The sequence below is a fragment of the Trachypithecus francoisi genome, unplaced genomic scaffold, assembly GCF_009764315.1.
Source record: "Trachypithecus francoisi isolate TF-2019V2 unplaced genomic scaffold, Tfra_2.0 Lachesis_group21, whole genome shotgun sequence".
In the NCBI taxonomy this organism is placed as follows: domain Eukaryota; kingdom Metazoa; phylum Chordata; class Mammalia; order Primates; family Cercopithecidae; genus Trachypithecus; species Trachypithecus francoisi.
This window is the reverse complement of record NW_022681467.1, coordinates 22759006-22780301: the sequence shown is the minus strand read 5'-3', so window position 1 is coordinate 22780301 and position 21296 is coordinate 22759006. Positions and strand designations below refer to the sequence as shown.

The 21296-nt window shown below is 39.7% G+C and overlaps 1 protein-coding gene across 7 annotated transcripts in view; it reads right to left on the bottom strand.

Moving 5' to 3' along the window:
* The window catches only part of RNF24 (ring finger protein 24), a 110349-nt gene that overhangs the window by 40236 nt on the left and 48817 nt on the right, over positions 1-21296 (bottom strand). For 3 of the 7 annotated variants that reach the window (XM_033185752.1, XM_033185753.1, XM_033185751.1), the window contains one exon: positions 10148-10216. The exons of the other annotated variants lie outside the window; for them this stretch is intronic. In XM_033185752.1, the coding sequence (XP_033041643.1) occupies positions 10148-10203 (56 nt within the window). In that variant the 5' untranslated portion in view covers positions 10204-10216. The remainder of the gene's footprint in view (positions 1-10147; positions 10217-21296) is intronic. 7 annotated transcript variants of the gene reach the window in all.

Genomic DNA, 21296 nt, shown 5'->3' with positions numbered 1-21296 from the left:
CCTGTAAGTGATAAGCTGTAGTTTGTCATTTTGATTCCTTACAAAATAAAGAGCTCCTGCCAGGCCTGCTTATTAAGACCAAAGACTGATAATGGAATTATAATTATGAATACAACAAATCCAAACCCAAACAAAACTCTACCAAGCAAAGAAAACTTCTACTTTTATTTATTCATGGTAAATTAAAAATGTGTTCACAGATTTTTAGTTTTCTTGTAGGTTCCCAGAAGAGTGTATTTATACTGTTGACACCACTGAGATGTTAACTGGCTGTACCTGAAACCTAAATCTTATTATTAGTTTCTAGTATCTAGTAATGTATAGCAGGAAGTCAGTACCTGCAAAGAACAACTTCATCCCATGTAAATTCTTCTCTGAGAGCTTCCGAACATAAATAATGGGTAATATTTAATTTTGAACCTTTGGCCATTTTCTGGGTTGGCTCAGTTAGAGCAAGTGCTTTTACCCAAATACATATTTAATTTCCTTTTTCCTACATTCAGATCTTCTTAGAAAGGGAAGGAAGGATGTAGTTAAGGAGTGCTTTACCAAATATACATAGCACATACGCTGTGGAGCTATTAGAAAATTACAGGGCACAAAACTTAGCTCTTAACTTTCGTATTTCTGACAGGGCCTCACTTGATGACCCTTGTTATAGCCAAGACTGTCCTTTAATACCTTACAAATATGCCTCCCCAGACAAGACTGGCTTGGTAAGATATCTCTCATCTTAGAAAATAAGGGATTAGGCCAGGTGCCGTGGCTCACACCTGTAATCCCAGCACTTTGGGAGGCTGAGGCGGGTGGATCACCTGAGGTCAGGAGTTTGAGACCAGCCTGGCCAACATGGCAAAAATGCACCTCTACTAAAGATGCAAAAATTAACCGGGTGTGGTGGCACACACTTGCAATCCCAGCTACTCAGGAGGCTAATGCAGGGGAATCGCTCAAACCAGGGAGGTGGTAGTGAGCCAAGATTGCGCCACTGCACTCCACCCTGGGCGACAGAGTGAGACTCCATCTCAAAAAAAAAAAAAGGAAAGAAAATAAGAGATTAAATATCTGTACTGGGCAAGCTAAGAGACAGGAAACAGGCAAGTGACAGAAAATGGTATGGTAGAAAGATAGAGAGGTTTGCAGTCAGCAAATCTGGATGCTTGCTCCCAGGATGTCACTGTCTAAATGTCAGAGCTTCATCTATACTTCAATTTTCTCATCTTTCAAATGGTATAACCGTCCTATCAATCAACTTTAAGGAATTCCTGAAAGGATAAAATGAGATAGCAGATAATGAAGTGTCTGAAAACTATAAGAGGACAAAACTATTAAGGCTTTAGTGTGTGTGTGTGGGAGGGGGAAAGGGAATGACGTTAAATCAAAGTAGTAAATAACGGCCAGGCGCGGTGGCTCACGCCTGTAATCCCAGCACTTTGGGAGGCCAATGCGGGTGATAGTTCGAGACCAACCTGACCAACATGGAGAAATCCCGTCTCTACTAAAAATACAAAAATTAGCCGGGCGCGGTGGCGGGCACCTGTAATCCCAGCTACTCGGTAGGCTGAGACATGAGAATAGCCCGGCGAGGTGGCAGGCGCCTATAATCCCAGCTACTTGGGAGGCTGAGACATGAGAACAGCTTGAACCCGAGAGGCAGAGGTTGCAGTGAGCCGAGATCACTCCATTGCACTCCAGCCTGGACAAAAGAATGAGCCTCTGCCTCAAAAAAAAAAAAAAAAAAAAAAAAAGGAAGAAAGAAAGTGGCCGGGCGTGGTGGCTCAAGCCTGTAATCCCAGCACTTTGGGAGGCCGAGGCAGGTAGATCACGAGGTCAGGAGATCCAGACCATCCTGGCTAACACGGTGAAACCCCGTCTCTACTAAAAATACAAAAAAATTAGCCGGCGGTGGTGGCGGGCGCCTGTAGTCCCAGCTGCTCAGGAGGCTGAGGCAGGAGAATGGCGTGAACCTGGGAGGCGGAGCTTGCAGGGAGCCGAGATCGTACTCCAGCCTGGGGGACAGAGCAAGACTCCGCCTCAAAAATAAATAAATAAATAAATAAATAAATAAATAAAGTAGTAAATAACATACAAGAAGCCTTGACAAAAATAATGTCTCTGGAGAGGATTCCACCAAACCAAGTACCCCTTCCACAGGGAGCTCTTCTGCACTCACTGACAAGCTTTCTGTCAGGTGGCCTGCCAACCTGGCCTCCAGACGCAGGAACTAGAAACCTTGTCTGGCCAAAGGCAGCCATTAATACAGGCTGGGTAGGAGTGAGGCCAGTGGTGTGGGAATGTTGCTCTGCAAGGTCCTCGAAATTGGTACAATTCTTGTAGCATTCTGAACAAAGACTCAGACACACAGCAGTAGAGGTAGCACTGTCATCATAGGGAAGAGACATCTGCCTTAGTGCTGCTGGGGGCTGGATGTTGAGACTTTTGTGAGTCCTCACTACCTGGCAGGGCCTTTTAATAAACCCCAATTACCAGAGGGACCTAGGCTGGTAGAAGATATGTTGATGTAGCATATATTTTAGGAATTTTTCTCCCTTTGTTTTAGTAAATAAAATGGCTTTGCTACAATTGATATGTTGGACCAACAATTTAAGTAGATGGTAGATTATTCCAAGATGTTAATCCTGATCTAGTAATACATTAGTTTTTACAAAATTTTCATCATAATGTATTTTCAGCAGGAGTATTAATCTTTTAATTTATAAAAGGCTACATATTCATCATCTTAGTAATATGCATTCTTTGCTATTGAAGTCTTACGTAAGTTATTTAGTAATTGCTCCTTGTGGGAGTAAAGAGGAGAAATAGAACATACAGCACACTGTTGTATTTTACTTGGCATTTCCAACTTCATTCACGTGAAAACCTTTTTTTCCCCTTATGTAAATTCAGTTCTTGAAATCTCTAGCCTCAGCCTAAATTTCAAATCACCCAGTCAGTTTATTAAAACCAAACCCAAACAAACAAACAAGAAAGACAAGAAGATTTGAGTTTTTTTTTTTTTTTTTGAGACAGAGTCTCGCTCTGTCGCCCAAGCTGGAGTGCAGTGGCTGGATCTCAGCTCACTGCAAGCTCCGCCTCCCAGGTTCACGCCATTCTCCTGCCTCAGCCTCCCGAGTAGCTGGGACTACAGGCGCCCGCCACTTCGCCCGGCTAGTTTTTTGTACTTTTTAGTAGAGACGGGGTTTCACTGTGTTAGCCAGGATGGTCTCGATCTCCTGACCTTGTGATCCGCCCGCCTCAGCCTCCCAAAGTGCTGGGATTACAGGCTTGAGCCACCGTGCCCGGCCAGATTTGAGTATTTTATCAGCAATCTTAGAACAAAGAAGTTCTAAGAGGGACAGATTACTTGAGATTTGGATGCCTACAGGACCTGAATTTAACACAATACACCACAGCTAAATGGGGCTGCAGTAGCATTCCTCAAAGCATGCTTGGTAGCCACATTCTTCTTAGATCAGTTCCTGTTCCCTGGACACTACCATATCATCTTCCCAGGAGTCAGTATTCTAGTTTTGCTTCAAAAATGCTCAGAAGTGCCGGGCACGGTGGCTCATGCCTGTAATCCCAGCACTTTGGGAGGCTGAGGCGGGGAGATCACGAGGTCAAGACCATCCTAGCCAATATGGTGAAACCCTGTCTCTATAAAAATACAAAAATTAGTTGGGCGTGGTGACGCATGCCTGTAATCCCAGCTACTCGGGAGGCTGAGGCAGGGGAATCCCTTGAACCATGGAGTCAGAGGTTGCAGTAAGCCCAGATCACGCCACTGCACTCCAGCGTGGCAACAACAAAAAAAAGAAGAAGAAGAAAGAACACAAAATGTAACATGTGGCTGCGTGTGGTGGCTCACGCCTGTAATCACAGTACTTTGGGAGGCCCAGGCGGGTAGATCATGAGGTCAGGAGTTTGAGACCAGCCTGGCCAATATGGTGAAACCCATCTCTACTAAAAATACAAAAATTAGCTGGGCCTGGTGGCATGCGCCTGTAATCCCAGCTTCTCAGTAAACTGAGGCAGATTAGGTTCAACCCCGGAGGCGGAGGTTGCAGTGAGCTGAGATCACGCCATTGCACTCCAGCCTGGGACAGAGAAAGACTCCATCTCAAAGGAAAAAAAAAATTGCTCAGAAAGGGGCCTGGGTGCAGTGGTATATGCCTGCAACCCCAGTACTTTGGGAGGCTGAGGGGGGAGGACTGCTCGAGGCCAGGGGTTTGAGACCAGCCTGGGAGACATAGGGAGACCCCACCTCTACAAATAAAAATAAAAATTAAAAAATTAGGTGGGCATGGTGGCACATGCCTGTAGTACTAGTTACTCTGGAGGCTAAGATGGGAGGATCACTTGAGCCCAGGAAATCAAGGTTACAGTGAGCTATGATACTGCCACTACGCTCCAGCCTGGGTGACAAAGTAAGACTATCTCTAAAAAAGAAAGCTTTTGGCATATTAGAAGGAACTAACTTCTTTGTTCTTTATTGAGTATCTTTATGACCACATGAAACGCCTTCTGCAAAATCTTTTTTTGAGTGGGTGGATGTGAGGAAAGATTAAAAATTTTAAAAACATGTCACTGATCAGTAGAAAGACCTAAGCTTTCTGATCTAATGGATATGCTGGGTTCTAGAGAGAATTATTTTAAAAATAAGACCTATATTTAGACAGATCCTAGTAAAATTTCTGAATTCTACGATAGAAAAACTGTGACAAGTTTCAAAAAAAAAAAAAGTTGTTATAATGGAAAGCATATAGATTTGAGATTTATCTTAGGCCATGAGTATTAGAGTGGGCTTATGGAGTCAGACAGCCAGGGGTTTAACCATGGATTTGCCAGTAATTTGGGGCTTGTTACTTATCTTTTCTATGTCTCAGTTTCCTCATCTGATAAGACAGAATAATACTAGTAACTATTTCATAAAGTTTTAAAGGAATTAAATGACTCCACACACGAAAAGCACTTAGAACAGTACCTGGGCACATACTGTGTACTTGAGAAATGTTAGTTTTCATTATTAACTAAAATACAACAATAAAAGATAATGGAATCACTGTCTGTATCTCCATTAAAAGATAGTCAGGTAGACTTCTGACTCCAGAAAGATGGCATACACATGTATCCCTATTTATCCAGCTAAATATAACTAAAAAACATAGACATTAAGTTGGACAGAAGGTAGCACACTAACTAGGGACCTGGGGACCCAAGGAATAGCATTACCATGAGTTCTCTGGGCTTTGTATTTGTCTCCTGTATCCCAGACTTAGAGCTGGCAAAGTTGGCAAACCAGAATGCCAACAGGTGAAGACAAAAAAAAAAAAAAAGCCCCAATGAACCTGTTCTCTCTAGCCAAAGAATCACAAAAGGAGTAGTCTAACAAGACTGAAAGCTTTTAAACAAGAATTGCCCTACTTCAGCTAAACAACCCAGAAAAAACTATGGCCACACCCCTACGGACATGCCAGCAAAGGCCGAAGGCAGAGCCTAGATTTTCACTCTTGCCAGGATGTAACAAGATGCCCCCAGCCATTTTGCTGGGATAGTGTTAGAAAAGGCCAAGTAGGAAGCTGGATTTTTTTGTTGTTGTTGTTTGTTTTCTTTCTGCTTGTTTGAGACGGAGTCTTGCTCTGTCGCCAGGCTGGAGTGCAGTGGTGTGATCTTGGCTCACTGCAACCTCCACCTCCTGGGTTCAAGCGATTCTCCTGCCTCAGCCTCCCGAGTAGCTGGCACTATAGGCGCCCACCACCACCATGCTCAGCTAATTTTTATATTTTTAGTAGAGACTGAGTTTCACCATGTTGGCCAGCTGGAATTTTTACCCAACATGGTGAAAATGAGGCTCCATCTCAGTGATATCAGTGGAGACTACATGTGGACCCTGACTTCTACCCCTATCCAGCAGTAACAAAGTGTCCTCACTGGGGTGATGACAGAGGAGGATCTAGTGAAGAATCAGGATTTTACCACCACCAACTGGCAACAAACACTCCTACCTGTCCCAGCCAAAGAGGTATCAGTGAAAGCCTAGTTGAGAGCTGGAACTCCCATTCCTGCCCTGTCCTCGCCCCTTGTGTCAATAGAGGCTGAGTAGAGAACCTGGACTTCTACCTTTACCTGGCATTAATGAAGCAGCATTACAACCCACCGTTTCACTGACACCCACTGGTGTCAGAGGAAGCCAGTTAACACAGAAGGTTTAAATAAAATCCAGAGTCTCATAACATAATACACAAAATGTCCAGGTTCCAACTAAAAATTACTCATCGTATCAACACTAGGAAGATCACAAATCAAATGAGAAATGACAATTAACAGATGTTAATGCCAATGACAAAAATGTTAAAATTATCTGATGATTTTAAAGCAGCCATCATCAAAATGTTTAAGCAAGCATTTATGAACATGCTTGAAACAAGTGAAAACACTGAAAATCTCAGCAAAGAAACAGAAGATATAAAGAGGAACACAATGGAAATTATAGAACTGAAAAACACAATTGAAATAAAAAAACTAAAATGAAGCGATGGGCCCAACAGCAGAATGGAGAAGAAAGGAGAAAGCATAAGTGAATCAGGGCTGGGCACGGTGGCTCATGCCTGTAATCCCAGCACTTTGGGAGGCCAACGTGGGTGGATCACTTGAGGTCAGGAGTTTGAGACCAGCCTGGCAAACATGGTGAAACTCTGTCTCTACTAAAAATACAAAAATTATCCAGGTATGGTGGTGGGCACCTGTAATCCCAGCTACTCGGGAAGCTGAGGAATCTGTACATAAATGTACAGATTTAAGAAGCTGAACAAACTCCAAAGAGAATAAACCCAAAGAAATGTACAACAAGACACATCATAGTCAAACTTCTGAAAACTAACAACAACAACAACAAAATCTTTTTTTTTCTTTGCAGAGGTAATTGAGTTAAAAGAACAATAAAAATCTTGAAAGCAACTAAGGAGATACCACTGGGGGGAAATAATATGAAAGCAGAGATTTCTCATCAGAAACAATGGAGGCCAAAAGGAAGGAACACGTTTTTCAAGTGCTGAAAGAAAAGAGCCATCAACCCAAAATCCTACATCCAGCAAAAATATCCTTCAGGAATGAAACAGGAAATCAAGACAGCCTCGCATGAAGGAAAACAAAGGGAATTTGTAAAGAGTGACTAAAGGAAGCTGTCTTAACAGAAAGGAAATGAGAAAAGGAATCTTGGAACATCAAGAAGGAAGAAACAACATGGTAAACAAATATAAGGGTAAATACCATAAACTTCCTTCTCTTGAGTTTTCTAAATTACATTCAATGGTTGAAGAAAAATTATAATTGTCCAACCCGGTTCTAAATGTATTCAGAGGAAATATTTAAGATGAGCATATTAAAAATAAGGGAGGATAAAGGAACATAAAAAGAGGTAAGATTTCTAGCCTGAACTGGTAAAGTATACTAGTAGACTGCATATATAATATAATGCCTACAGCATTCAGTAAGAAAACTATACAAAGACACACACTGGAAACACTACAAAAAATCAAAAAGAACTTCAAAAAATTATTCAAGTAACAGAAATAAAAGACAATGAAAACAAACAGAAAACAAAGTTCAAAACGGCAAGCTTAAGTATAAATGGTTTAAATACGTCAATTAAAACACAGAGATTGACAGGATGAATTAAAAAACATCACCCAATAATATGCTGTCTACGTGAAACTCACTTTAAAAATAATGATACATGCATGTTGAAAAGGATGGAAAAAGATATATAATGCAAGCATTAATCAAAAGAAAGCAGGAGTGGCTGTAAAAACATCAAAGCAGTCTTCAGAGCAAATAAAATTACCAGAGAGAGAAAGAAACATTACATAATGATAAAATGGTCAACCCATGAAAAATACATAGCAATCCTAAATGTGCATGCACAAAACAACAGAGCTGCAAAACTTGTGAAGTAAAAACTGACTGAACAGAAAGGAGATATAAACAAATCTATAATTATACTCAAAGACTTCAGAACCATCTCTCAACAACTGATGAAACAACTAGAAAACCAGCAAGGATAAAGAAAAATTCAACAACACAATTAGACAACAGGATCTAATCAAAATTTATAGAGCACTCTACCGAGCAACAGCAAAATATACATTATTTTCAAATACCCATGGCACCTACACCAGGACAGACCACATCCCTGGTCATAAAACAAATCTCAAACAAACTTTCAAAAATCAAAGTCATATAGAGTGTAACTGGACATAGTTGAATCAAACTAGACATTTATAACAGAAAGGTAGCAAGAAAATATTCAAACACTTAGAAACTAATTAACACACTTTTAACTAATCTATAATTTAAAAAGAGGTCTTAAAAGAAATTTTTAAAAATACACTGAATTGATTGAAAATGAAAATACAGGCTGGGTGTGGTGGCTCACGCCTGTAATCCCAGCACTTTGGGAGGCCGAGGCAGGCAGATCATCTGAGGTCAGGAGTTCAAGACCAGACTGGCCAACATGGTGAAACCCCATCTCTACTAAAAATACAAAAAAACTAGCCAGGCGTGGTGGCATGCACCTGTAGTTCCAGTTACTTAGGAGGCTGAGGCATGAGGATCGCTTGAACCCTGGTGGCGGAGATTGCAGTGAGCCGAGATTGCACCACTGTACTCCAACCTGGACGACAGAGCAAGACTCCGTCTCAGTTAAAAAAAAAAGTGGGGGAGGGGGGAGCCGGGCACAATGGCTTACACCTGTAATCCCAGCACTTCGGGAGGTCGAGGCAGGTGGTTCACCTGAGGTCAGGAGTTTGAGACCAGCCTAGCCAACATGGTGAAACCCCGTCTCTACTAAAAACACAAAAATTAGCTGGGTGTGGTGGCAGGTGCCTGTAATCCCAGCTACTGGGAAGGCTGAGGCAGAGGAATTGACTGAACACTGGAGGTGGAGGTTGCGGTGAGCTGAGATCATGCCACTGTACTCCACCCTGGGTGACGTGCAAAACTCCGTCTTAAAATAAAAAAAAAGAAAATGAAAATACAACACATCAAAATTTGAGAGACATAGGTAAAGCAGTGCTGAGTGGGTAATTCATAGCACTAAATGCACACATAAGAAAATAAGAAAATCTCAAATCAATATTCTAAACTCCTACATCAAGAACGTAGAAAAAGGGCAAGTTAATCAGGAAAAAAGAAATAGTAAATAACAGAAACCAATTAAATTGAGAAACAAGAAAACAACAGAGAAAAATCAATGAAACAAAAAGTTGGGTCTGTTCTTTGAAATGATCAATAACACTGACAAATCTCTAGGAAGAATGACAAAAAAAAAAAAAAAGAGAAGACACAAATTACCTGTATCAACAATTAAATAGGAGAGATCACTATAGACACTGCAGACATCAAAAGGATAAGAAGGGTATACACACATATACAGACATAAATGTAGTAATATAAATAAAACAGACCAATTCCTCAAAAAACACAAACTACAAAAACTCACCCGATGTAAGATAGATAATGTGAACAGTTTTATAACTATCAAATAAACTGAATTAGTCATTTAACAATTCACAAAAAAGAAAGCTCCAGGCCAAGATGCTTTTACCAGAGAATTCTACCAAAGCTGAAATAAGAATGAGCACAAATCCTTGACAATCTTTTGCAGAGAATGGGAGGGAACATTTCTCAAAGCATTTTTTGAAGCCAATGTGATCTTGATATCAAAACCAGATAAAGACAGTATCTGGCAAATACAGACACAAAAATTCTTAACAAAATATTAGCAAGTAGAATTTGGCAATATGTAAATAGACTTTTACAACACCATGACCAAGTAAGGTTTATTCAAGAGATGCAGGGCTGGCTTAATATTAAAAAAAAAAAAAAAAAAAAAATCAAAGTAATCTACCCATATTAAATGGCTAAAGAAGAAAAATCACATGATCATATTAACTGATTTTAAAAAAACACATTTCACAAACATCAGCAAACAGAAATTTAAAAACTCCCAGAAATAGAAATGGAAGAGAATTTCTTCAACATGTTAAAAACCATCTATAAAAAACAAACCGGCAAAAACCAACCAAACAGTAACAACAAAAACTGTACAGCTAATATTATTCTTAATTGTGAAAGACTGAATACTTACCCCCCTAAGACCGGGAACAAGGCAGGATATCTGCTCTCACCACTCTTATTCAACATAGTGCTGGAAGTTCTAGCCAGTGCAATAAGGTAGAAAAGGGAATAAAAGGCATACACATCAGAAAGGAAGAAATTAAACTGAGCCTATTTGCCAACATCAACATCTACAACAACAAAATCCCAAAGAATCTTCAGAAAAATTTCTAAAACTAATAAATGAGTTCAGCAAGGTTGCAGGATACCAGATACACATATAAAAATCAACTGTATTTTTATAAATTAGCAATGAACATATGAACACTGAAATTATAAATACAATGACATTTACCATTGTTCAAAAAAAGAAATACAAAGACTTAAATTTAATAAGACATTAGATATGTACAGGACTTATATACTAAAAATGACAAAATGCTGATTAAAGGAATCAAGTAAGATCTAAATAAATGCAGACATACTGTGTTCATGGATTTGAAGACTCAGCATAGGAAAGATATTCTCTCCAAATTGATATATAGGTTTAACATAATTCCTATCAAAATCCCAGCAAATGTTTTTGTAGACATAGACAAGTTTAACAAATGTAGACAGAAAGAAAGACAAGAAAATAAAACAGCTAAAGCAATTTTGAAAAAAGAAGACTAAAGGGAGAGGAATCAGTCTATTCAATATAAGTACTCATAGCCTAATAAAGACACTGATTGGTTTTGGCAAAAGGACAGACACATAGGTCAATGGAACAAAATGAAGAACCCAGAAACAGACCTACACAAATAAGCCCAAATGATTTTTGAAAAATGTGCAATCCTTTCTCAATGGAGAGACTATATAGTCTTTTCAACAATTAGTGCTGGAACAATGGGACATCCATAGGCAAAAAAAATTGAATCTTGATCTTAACCTCACACACAAAAAACAACTCAAAATAGATCATGAACTTAAACTTAAAATGCAAAACAATGATATAGTTACAAAAAACCTAAGAGAAGATATTTGGGATCTAGGATTAGGCAAAAAGTTCCAGACTTGACCCCAAAAGCAAAGAGTATAAAAGGAAAAATTGATACACTGGACTTCATTGAAATGAAAATTTTTTTTTGCCTTGAAAGACTCTGTCAAGAGGATGAAGAAAGAAGCAAAAGACCAGGAAAAATATATTTGCGAACCATACGCCTGACAAAGGGCTAATATCTAAACACAAAACTCAATAGTAAAAAACCAACCAATTATGGGTTGAATTGTGTTCTCAAAAAGATATGGTGAAGATGTAACTCCCAGTACCTCTGAATGTGACTTTATTTGAAAATAGGGGTGTTGAAGAGGTAATTAAGAAGTTATAGTTACACTAGAGTAATCCAATATGACTGGTGTCTTTATAAGAAGAGGAAAAGAGAGAGAGATACAGGAGGAGAGAATGCTGTGTGATATAAGAAGCAGAGACTGAAGGATTGCTGGCTGTCATCAGCAGTTTGAAGAAAGGGATGAACAAATCCTTTCTCAGAGCCCTCAGAACAACCTTGCTATTTATTTGTTTATTTATTTATTTATTTTTTGCAAGTGATTCTCCTGCCTCAGCCTCCCTAGTAGCTGGGACTACAGGAGCGCACCACTATGCTCTGTTAATTTTTGTATTTTTAGTAGAGACGGGGTTTCACCATGTTGGTCAGGCTGGTCTTGAACTTCTGGACTCAAGTGATCTGCCCACCGTGGCTTCCCAAAGTGTTGGGATCACAAGTGTGAGCCACTGTGCCCGGCCACCAACATCTTGATTTCAGACTTCTAAACCCCAGAATTGTGAGACAATAGATTTTCTGTTGTTTTAAGCCACCCACTTTATGGCAGTTTGTTAAGGCAGCCCTAGGAAACAATTCAATTAGAAAATGGGCAAAAGAGATATTTCACCAAAGGGAATATACAGATGGTAAATAAGTACACAAACGTATGTTCAAAATCATTAGCTATTCAGGAAACAGAAAGTAAAGCCACAATGAGAAATTACTAAATTATACCTATCAGAATGGCTAAAGTAAAAAGTTGTAACACCACCAAATGCTGGCAAGAATGCAGAGAAACTAGAGCATTTTATCTTGTTGGTGGTAATATAATATGGTATAGCCACCCTGGAAAATAGTTTATCAGTTTCTTGTAAAATTAAACATGCAACTGCCATACAACTCAGCAGTTGCACTCCTGGGCATTTATTCCAGGAAACTGGAGACCTATGTTCACATACAAACCTCAACACAAATGTTCATAGCAGCTCTATCTGTAATGGTCTAAAATTAGAAACAACCCAAATATCATTCAACGGGTGAATGATTAAACAAACTTGGGTATGCACATCATCAAATGCCACTCAGCAATAAAAAGAAACAAACTATGGATAGATGCAATAATCAGAATCACTTTCCAGGTAATTATGGTGAATGAAAAAAGCCAATCCCAAAAGGTTACATACTGTGTAAGTACACTTATCTTGATGTACTGTAAGAAATCCCTAATGTGATGGAAACCTTCTGTATGTTGACTGTATCAAAATTAATATCCTGGTTATGATATTATACTATAGTTTTACAAGATGCTATCATTACAGGAAATTGTGAAAAGAGTACATAGGATCTTTCTGTACTGTTTATTACAGCTGCATGTGAGTCTACAATTATCTCAAAATAAAAATTTTAATTAAAAAATATACAATGGAGCAACATCTATACAGGTCTGATGGAAAAGAACTGTGATGCTAGAACTGTATATCCAGCCAAACTATCTTTCATTTGTATAGAAAAAAAAGAAAGAAAGAAGGAAAAAGACATTTTCAGACACATAAGTAAACTTCTTTCTCTCTATATAGGTACGTAATCATTCCACTAATTAAAACCCCCCACAGTAATCTAGATTAAGGCTTCAGATTATGTCAGCAAAGCATGGAAGATGAATGGGGAGAAGAAAGTTAAGTTGTGCTAATAGTTTTATTTTGAAAAGTTATAACTACTTAATTTAAAAAGTTGTTACAGAAGTATAAATCTAAATATGTATTTTAAAATGTAGGGAGCCACAAATAGTTCATGTAATTTTCATGACTAGCAGAGAGGAAAAAGCAGCAAAGAAATCTAGATAATTTCAGCAAAATATAGGGTAAAAAGGGAAAGAAGGGGAGTCATAAGAAAGCAAATGATAGAAATATAAAATAAAACGGTAGGAACAAAATGAAAACTCAATCATGAGAAAAATAAGTGGTTTAAACCCTCCTATTTAAAAAGGCTCTAGCTCCCACGATTTGGCACACACACAAAAACCCCAGAAAGACTCTAGGATGAAGAGAAGTTGGTTAATGGGTACAAAAATAGAGTCAGGTACAAAGAATAAGTTCTAGTATTTTATAGTGCAATAGGGAAACTGTAGTTAATACTTTGTTGTATTCCAAATACTACGAAATGAAGAAAATTAGATTTTTTTTTTTTTTTGAGATGGAGTCTCACTCTCTCGCCCAGGCTAGAGTGCAGTGGTGCGATCTCGGCTCACTGCAACCTCAGCATCCTGAGTAGCTGGGATTACAGGTGTGCGCCACCACACCCAGCTAATTTTTGTATTTTATCTATATAGAGTGTGTGTGTATGTATAAATAACTTTGTGTCTTAACAAAGAAAACACCTTTTCAAATGAATCTGGAACATCTACATTTAGATAAATTATTTATTATGCCATAGGAACAGTCCAAAGAACAGAACTCTTAGAGGCCACAATATGTGACTATAATGTGTAAAATTAACCCAATAAAAAGATAAACAAAAGGAAACTACTTATAAATTCAAAACATAATCTTTAAAATGACTTTAGGCCGGGTGTGGTGGCTCACAGCTGTAATTTCAGTGCAGCACTTTGGGAGGCCAAGGTGGGCAGATCACCTGAGGTCAGGAGTTCGAGACCAGCATGGCCAACATGGTGAAACCCCGTCTCTACTAAAAATACAAAAATTAGCCGGATGTGGTGGTGGGTGTCTGTAATCCCAGCTACTCAGGAGGCTGAGACAGGAGAATCCCTTGAATCCAGGAAGCAGAGGTTGCAGTGAGCAGAGATTGTGCTACTGCACTCCAACCTAGGTGACAAGAGTGAAACTCCACCTCAAAAAAAAAAGTAAAATAAAATAACTTCTGTCTAGTAAGTAACTAAAACGAATCACAGACCATTTAGAAGTTAATCACATTGTGGGAAAAAAGTCTCATACTGAGAGAAAAATCCATAACCTTCAACGTGGGAAAAGTATTCTTACAGGCTACTGTGTAGGTGTGGAAGTGTAACTGATTGTATTATCAATCTAAAAAATAATAATGAAAATAAATGGACACAAGAATTCAATTCTGGAAAGTAGAAAAAGAACAAATCAAACAAAATAAGCCAGAAGAAGGAATTAATAAAGGTCAAACAAAAATGTATGAATTAAAACAAAACAATGAAAGGAATCGAAATCAACTAACCAAAACACTAAGAATGAGACAGATAAAAAATATTCTTATGGGCCGGGCGCGGTGGCTCAAGCCTGTAATCCCAGCACTTTGGGAGGCCGAGACGGGCGGATCACGAGGTCAGGAGATCGAGACCATCCTGGCTAACACGGTGAAACCCCGTCTCTAATAAAAAAAAAAATACAAAAAACTAGCCGGGCTAGGTGGCGGGCGCCTGTAGTCCCAGCTACTCGGGAGGCTGAGACAGGAGAATGGCGGGAACCCGGGAGGCAGAGCTTGCAGTGAGCTGAGATCCGGCCACTGCACTCCAGCCTGGGCAACAGAGCAAGACTCCGTCTCAAAAAAAAAAAAAAAAAAAAATTCTTATGCAGAAATTTAAAAACATCCATGAGATAATTTGAGTACTAATTTTAAAATCTAGAATAGACTTTATAGGAATATAACCAAAACTGGCTCAAGAAGAAAACTTGAAAATACAGAAATGTCTTCACAAAAAAGGCTTCAGACCCTAATGGCAATGAAGGTAGAACTCGCCAAACTTGCATAGATAAGTAGTCTGCTATGTACAGTAGTCCCTGCTTATCGACGGTGGATATGTTCACAGACCCCCACTGGATGCCTGAAAACCTGGATAGTACCGAGCCCTATGTTTTTTTGAACTGATAACCAAGACTCTAATGGGCAGGTAGTGTACACAGCATGTAGACACTGGGCAGAGGATGATCCACGTCCTAGATGAGATGCAGTGAGCACGACAGCTTGAGATTTCATTACACTATTCAGAATGGTGAACAATCTAAAACTTACAAATTGTTTTGGGAATTTTCCATTTAATACTTTCAGACTACAGTTGGCCATGGGTAACTGAAACTGCAGAAAGCGAAACTGAAAATAAGGGGGAACTACTGTAAACTGATCCAGAGTATAGAAAAAAATGATGGAAAGCATCCCAACTCATTTAAAGGTGTAAGCATAATCTGGAAACTAAAACCATAACTTCACAGCACAGTTCATAAACCCAAGGCCTCTGGACTGAATCTGGCCTGAAAAAGTACTTTGTTTGGCCTATACAAAATTTTAAAGATTAAGATAATTTAGATTTGGGAGATTTAACATAAAATTAGCAATTTCCAGCTCTATACAGAAAAAGGTCAGATCTAATAACCCTGGGCTCCATTCTTGCACCGCAAAAACAGCCTGGAGCTGAGTGGCCTCTGCTCCCAGGCTGCCATGTTGTTGCGCAATGTGTGTGTGTGTGTGTGTGTGTGTGTGTGTGTGTTGGGGGGGCGGGGGGGCGCGCGGCGCTGAATGCTTATGGGTTACAGTGTAAGTGTGCCTGGCCCTATGTCAACAGAATCGCCATTTGTCACCATTTCTACCACTCCTTATCACTTCCTAATTCTGGTCCAAATGCAGGTTGCCATTTGTGCTTAGGCTGTTATTTTCCTCAATGTAAATATTTCTACCTCTATCAAAAAAATAAAATAAAATAAATTGATGGTTTCACGATTTTGCTTTCTACCAAGTGTATTTGGCTGATTTCTTGCCTGGCTTCTGTTGGCACTGAGTTTGTGCCCCTGCTTTACCATTTCTATCTTTGGTTTCCCCATATCAGATGACAGAAATACCCACTTATATTCTCTTTCATTTGCGTAGTTTTGTACCTTAAATTTAAATGTTTAATCCATCTTGAATTTATGGCATGGAAAAAAGACCTAAAATGGTTTTTCCAATTTAGTCAACTATTCCAACAGCATTTATACAATTCTTTCCCCACTGTCTTAAAGTTCTACCTTTTTCAGAGTCACTTTTTTTTTTTTTGAGACAGAGTCCTGCTCTGTCTTCAGGCTAGAGTACAGTGGCGCCATCTCGGCTCACTGCAACCTCCACCTGCCGGGTTCAACTGATTCTCCTGCCTCAGCCTCCCCAGTAGCTGGGACTACAGGCATGTGCCACCACACCCAACTAATTTTTTTGTATTTTTACATACATACATTACATATAAATTAGCATACCACTAATTCATACATGCTAGGGCAATATTTTCATCATTATTCTTCCTCTTTAATATTTTCAAGGCTATTCTTATAAAATCTTTTTTTCAGCTAAACAAGTCTTTAAAATATTCTATTGGGCCGGGCACAGTAACTCATGCCTATAATCCCAGCACTTGGGGAGGCAGAGGTGGGCAGATCACTTGAGCTCAGGTGTTCAAGATCAGCCCGGACAACAGGTAAAACCCCGTCTCTACAAAAAATATAAAAATTAGCTTGGCATGGTGGTGCATGTCTATGGTCCCAGCTACTTAGCGGGCTGAGGTGGGAGGATCACCTGAGCCCAGGAGCAGTGAGCCGAGATTGCGCCACTGCACTCCAGCCTGGGTGACAGAGGAAGACTTGGTCTCAAGGAAAAAAAAAAAAGTGAAAAAGCCTGGGCACAGTGGCTCATACCAGTAATCCCAGTGTTTTGGGAGGCTGGGGTAGTGGGGTAGCAGGGTAGCAGGACAACTTGAGCCTGGGAGTTTGATGCCAGTCTGAGCAATATAGTAAGACCCAGGCAAGGTGGGGTACACCTGTAGTCCTAGCTACTCAGGAGGCTAAGGTGGGAGGATTGCTTGAGCCCAGGAATTGGAGTCTGTGGTGAGCTATGACCAGATCATACCACTGTACTCCAGTCTTGGCAACAGGGCTAGACCCTGTCTCTTCAAAAAAAAAAAAAAAAAGAAGAAGAAAAAAGAAAGCTTTTGGCAAATAGAAATTATGCACTTCTTCATTGAGTATCTTTATGGCCTCTTGTGAGCTTTGGTTAGCAAGATTTTCCCAGGACCTAGTCATCCCTGGCAATGGCAAGGCTGCATTTCTGGATATTTGAGGACCAGACACTGTAATGCAGCACCTCCAGTGGATATCCTGCACTGAGAGATTTTGAGCCTCAGCACCTAAGCTGACCCTCCTGAATGATACCACTGCCTCACTTAAGGTGCTCCAGTCTCTACAACTCATATTTCAAAGGTCTCTCTCTGTATTCCCAGTCTTTTATGATCTTTTATAATCTGTAAACTTAATTATTTGAAATAGATATCGGGGTTCTACCAGGGAAAAAGAGATCAGGGTTCAAACATCTTTTATCTTCAAAAGGCAGACAGCTAGGCAAGAAATTGGCTGGCGTTCCATAAATATTTTTCTAAGAGTATCTTCTCTCTATTGTTTAAAGTTTGAGGTTATCCTTGTTTTTTCATTCTTCAGAGGATAACTCTTCTTTCAAGTTTTTTTTTTCTTTCTTTCAAATCTCAGTATATGGTGTATAACCAGAAGACTTCTTTCTAGTTTTAAGACACTGATAAGTAGGTATCTGGGTATTCTGTCTTTAAGTACCAAATCTGGAAATAAGTAACTCTGAAACCTCTCAGTCTTTAGGCAAAAGTCTATTTTTCTACAGTAACTTCTTTAATGTTTCCTTTTCTGGGGCTTCCTCTTATTTACACCCCTTCCCATTATTTAAAGGACAGTTGGGGGAACAACAACAACAAAAAACTAGGTCTATTGGAATTGCCATAATCAATCTGTCTATTCCATCTATGTTTTAATTGGGATCTTTCCCTTTAGCCTTAATTTTACTGACTACCTCATTATTTTGATTACTTTTTTTTATCAAAGGATGTTGTGATTTTAAAGTATGTTTCATCGCAGTGTTTTAGCTTTTTTTCACTAATTCTAACCAGACGTATATATGTATGTATGTATGTATGTATTTGTTTGTTTGTTTGAGAAAGGGTCTCACTATGTTGCTTTGGCTGGACTTGAACTTCTGGGCTCCAGCAATCCTCCTGCTTCAGTCTCCAGAGTAGCTGGGCCTACAGATGTGTGGCACCATGTCTGACCAGTTCCTTTAATTTACTTATTTTTTTTTCCCTGATCAGTTCCTTTTAATAGCCTTTGTGTTTTTTTAATCCTTTCTAGCCCCGTTATTGAAAATTCCAATTTCTTCACAGTTTGGATTTTTTCTGTTTCTTCTGCCACCATTGTTTTCTCTGGGTTTGTGCATAGCTTTTCTCTTTGCTGCTGTTCCACAGTTCTAAAATCAAGCCTGAGGTGCTATCTTTAATTTGTTTACCATAATTGAAGTTTGTCTACTTGAATATTTTTGAAAATTTCAGATGTTTGTTATTTTGGTGAGTCTATTTTTACTCTGCCATATTCCTAGTAATTTTTTTTTTTTTGAGATGCAGTTTCGGTCTTGTTGCCCAGGCTGGAGTGCAATGGCGCGATCTCAGCTCACTTCAACCTCCGCCTCCTGGGTTCAAGCGAATTCTCCTGCCTCAGCCACCTAAGCAGCTGAGATTACAGATATGTGCCACCACACCCAGCTGATTTTGTATTTTTAGTAGAGACGGGGTTTCTCCTAGTAGAGGTCTGGTTTCTCCTCGAAGAGAGTTTGAGACTGGTCTTGAAATCCCGACCTCAGGCCTTGGCCTCCCAAAGTGCTGGGATTACAGGCGTGAGCCACCATGCCTGGCCATTTTCTCCATTTTTATGTAATGATGAAATCTATTTTCAATGTAAATCATTCTACGAGATCTTTATGAGACTTCACTTTGAGGGCAAAGAAGGCTTTAACGTCTCATGCTCCCTTTTTTTTTCTTTTCACAGGTATGGATTTAATTATTTTCTTTCTTTCTTCCCTTTCCTCCTTCCTTCCATTTCCTCCTTGCCTCCTTCCTTCCTTCCTTCCTTCCTTCCTTCCTTCCTTCCTCCCTCCCTCCCTCCCTCCTTGCTCTATTGCTTGGATTGGGTACAGTAGTGCAATCACACCTCACTGCAGCTTCGACCTCCTGAGCTCAAGGGATCCTCCTGCCTCAGCTTCCTGAGTGGCTGGGACTACGGGCACATGTCACCATACCCAGCTATTTTTTGAAATTACTTTTTGTAAAGACGGGGTTTAACCATGTTGCCCAGGTTGGTCTTGAACTCCTGGCCTCAAGTGATCCTCCCTGCCTTGGCCTCCCAAAGTGTTGGGATCACAGGCATGAGCCACCATGCCCAGCCCCTTTCTTCTTTTGTTTTTGTGCCATAGATTTAGTAGAACTCAAATTCCCTTCTGACATCTGTATTCCAGGCATGAGTGTACATGCAGTGTAATTTTTTTTTTTTTTGAGACAGAGTCTCGCTCTGTTGCCCAGGCTAGAGTGCAGTGGCACAATCTTGGCTCACTGCAGCCCCAGCCTCCCGGGTTCAAGCAAATTTTCCTACCTTAGCCTCCCGAGTAGCCGGGACTACAGGCGCGTGCCACTACGCTCAGCTAATTTTTTGTATTTTTAGTAGAGATGGGGTTTCACTGTGTTAGCCAGGATGGTCTCGATCTCCTGACTTCGTGATCTGTCCACCTTGGCCTTTTTTTTCTTTTTTTTAAAAGAGGCAGAGTCTTGCTCTATCACCCAGGCTGGAGTGCAGTAGCATGATCATAGCTAAGTGCAGCCTCAAACTCCTAGAGTCAAGGGATCCTCTTACCCTGGCATTGGGATTACAGGCGTAAGCCACAACTCCCAGCCCTACACTTTTACAAAGAATCTGCTAATCAACATTTAACTATTGACTTCTACATGATTAATTGTTTTTTGATTAACTGATGGCAGCACTCTTAGGAATATGAGTTGGGGGAAACAACACAGAGTAATGCAGACAGAAGGAGGATGAAATGGAAGACAAGTTATAAAGGAAGAAAATACTCTCAGGTTGAACTTTACATCTTAATTACACAAAGGCAGTGTGAAAAGAAATACGAAGCAATGAGCGGTTCCCATCTCAACATGAAATAAACTCTAGGGGTAATACCATAACTACTTAATTTTAGAAAAAGGCTGATTTCGTTCCCAAGAAAACAACATTTTTTTTTCTGCTGTGAGGAAAATAAAAATGCAACAGGAGAGCAATGCCTCATTTTGGCACTCAAAACTATCCTCTGATTATCTGCAGATGTTTAATTTTAAATCTCTCTCAAGTCTGATGAATGGGCCTGTGAGTCTCTTTACTCAGAGCCAATTTTTAGTCTACATTAAAGACTCATTAGCTCCTGGTTCTCATACAGGTCAGCATAACAGATATCTGCAGAGCACAAAACAAATATGATTCTTAAAAATTTGGTGTTTCCATGAAAAGAATCCCACAATAGAGGATTCGATGAGCCACATGAATTGAGGTTCTGAGATTCTCATATTATTTAAAGAGCTCAGCCTCTTCTGTGATTGTATTGGACTCTCAGAAGGGGATGAGTGGGGACATAATTTAAAGAGTTTTCACTGTGGGCAGTAATTTACAGTAAACTAGAGAGTATTCACTCTTAAGAGGCTGGCTAGATAAACGAGAAAAATACAAGCAAGCATAGGTAGAGATGATGTAAATTAGGAAAATTAAACAAAAATTTTCCAGATGTATAGGTAACTAATCACATATGTAAGCATCTTCATCTTTAGCAGCAGCAGCAGCTTAAAATTAAAAAAAAAAATTTTTTTTTTTTGGTGTTTCAGGCTGGGCGTGGTGGCTCATGCCTATAATCCCAGCACTTTGGGAGGCCGAGGTGAGAGGATAGCTTAGGCCCAGGAGTTCAAGACCAGACTGGACAACATGGCAAGACCCCGTCTCTACAGAAAAATTTAAAAATTAGCCAAGTGTGATGATATGCACCTGTGGTCCC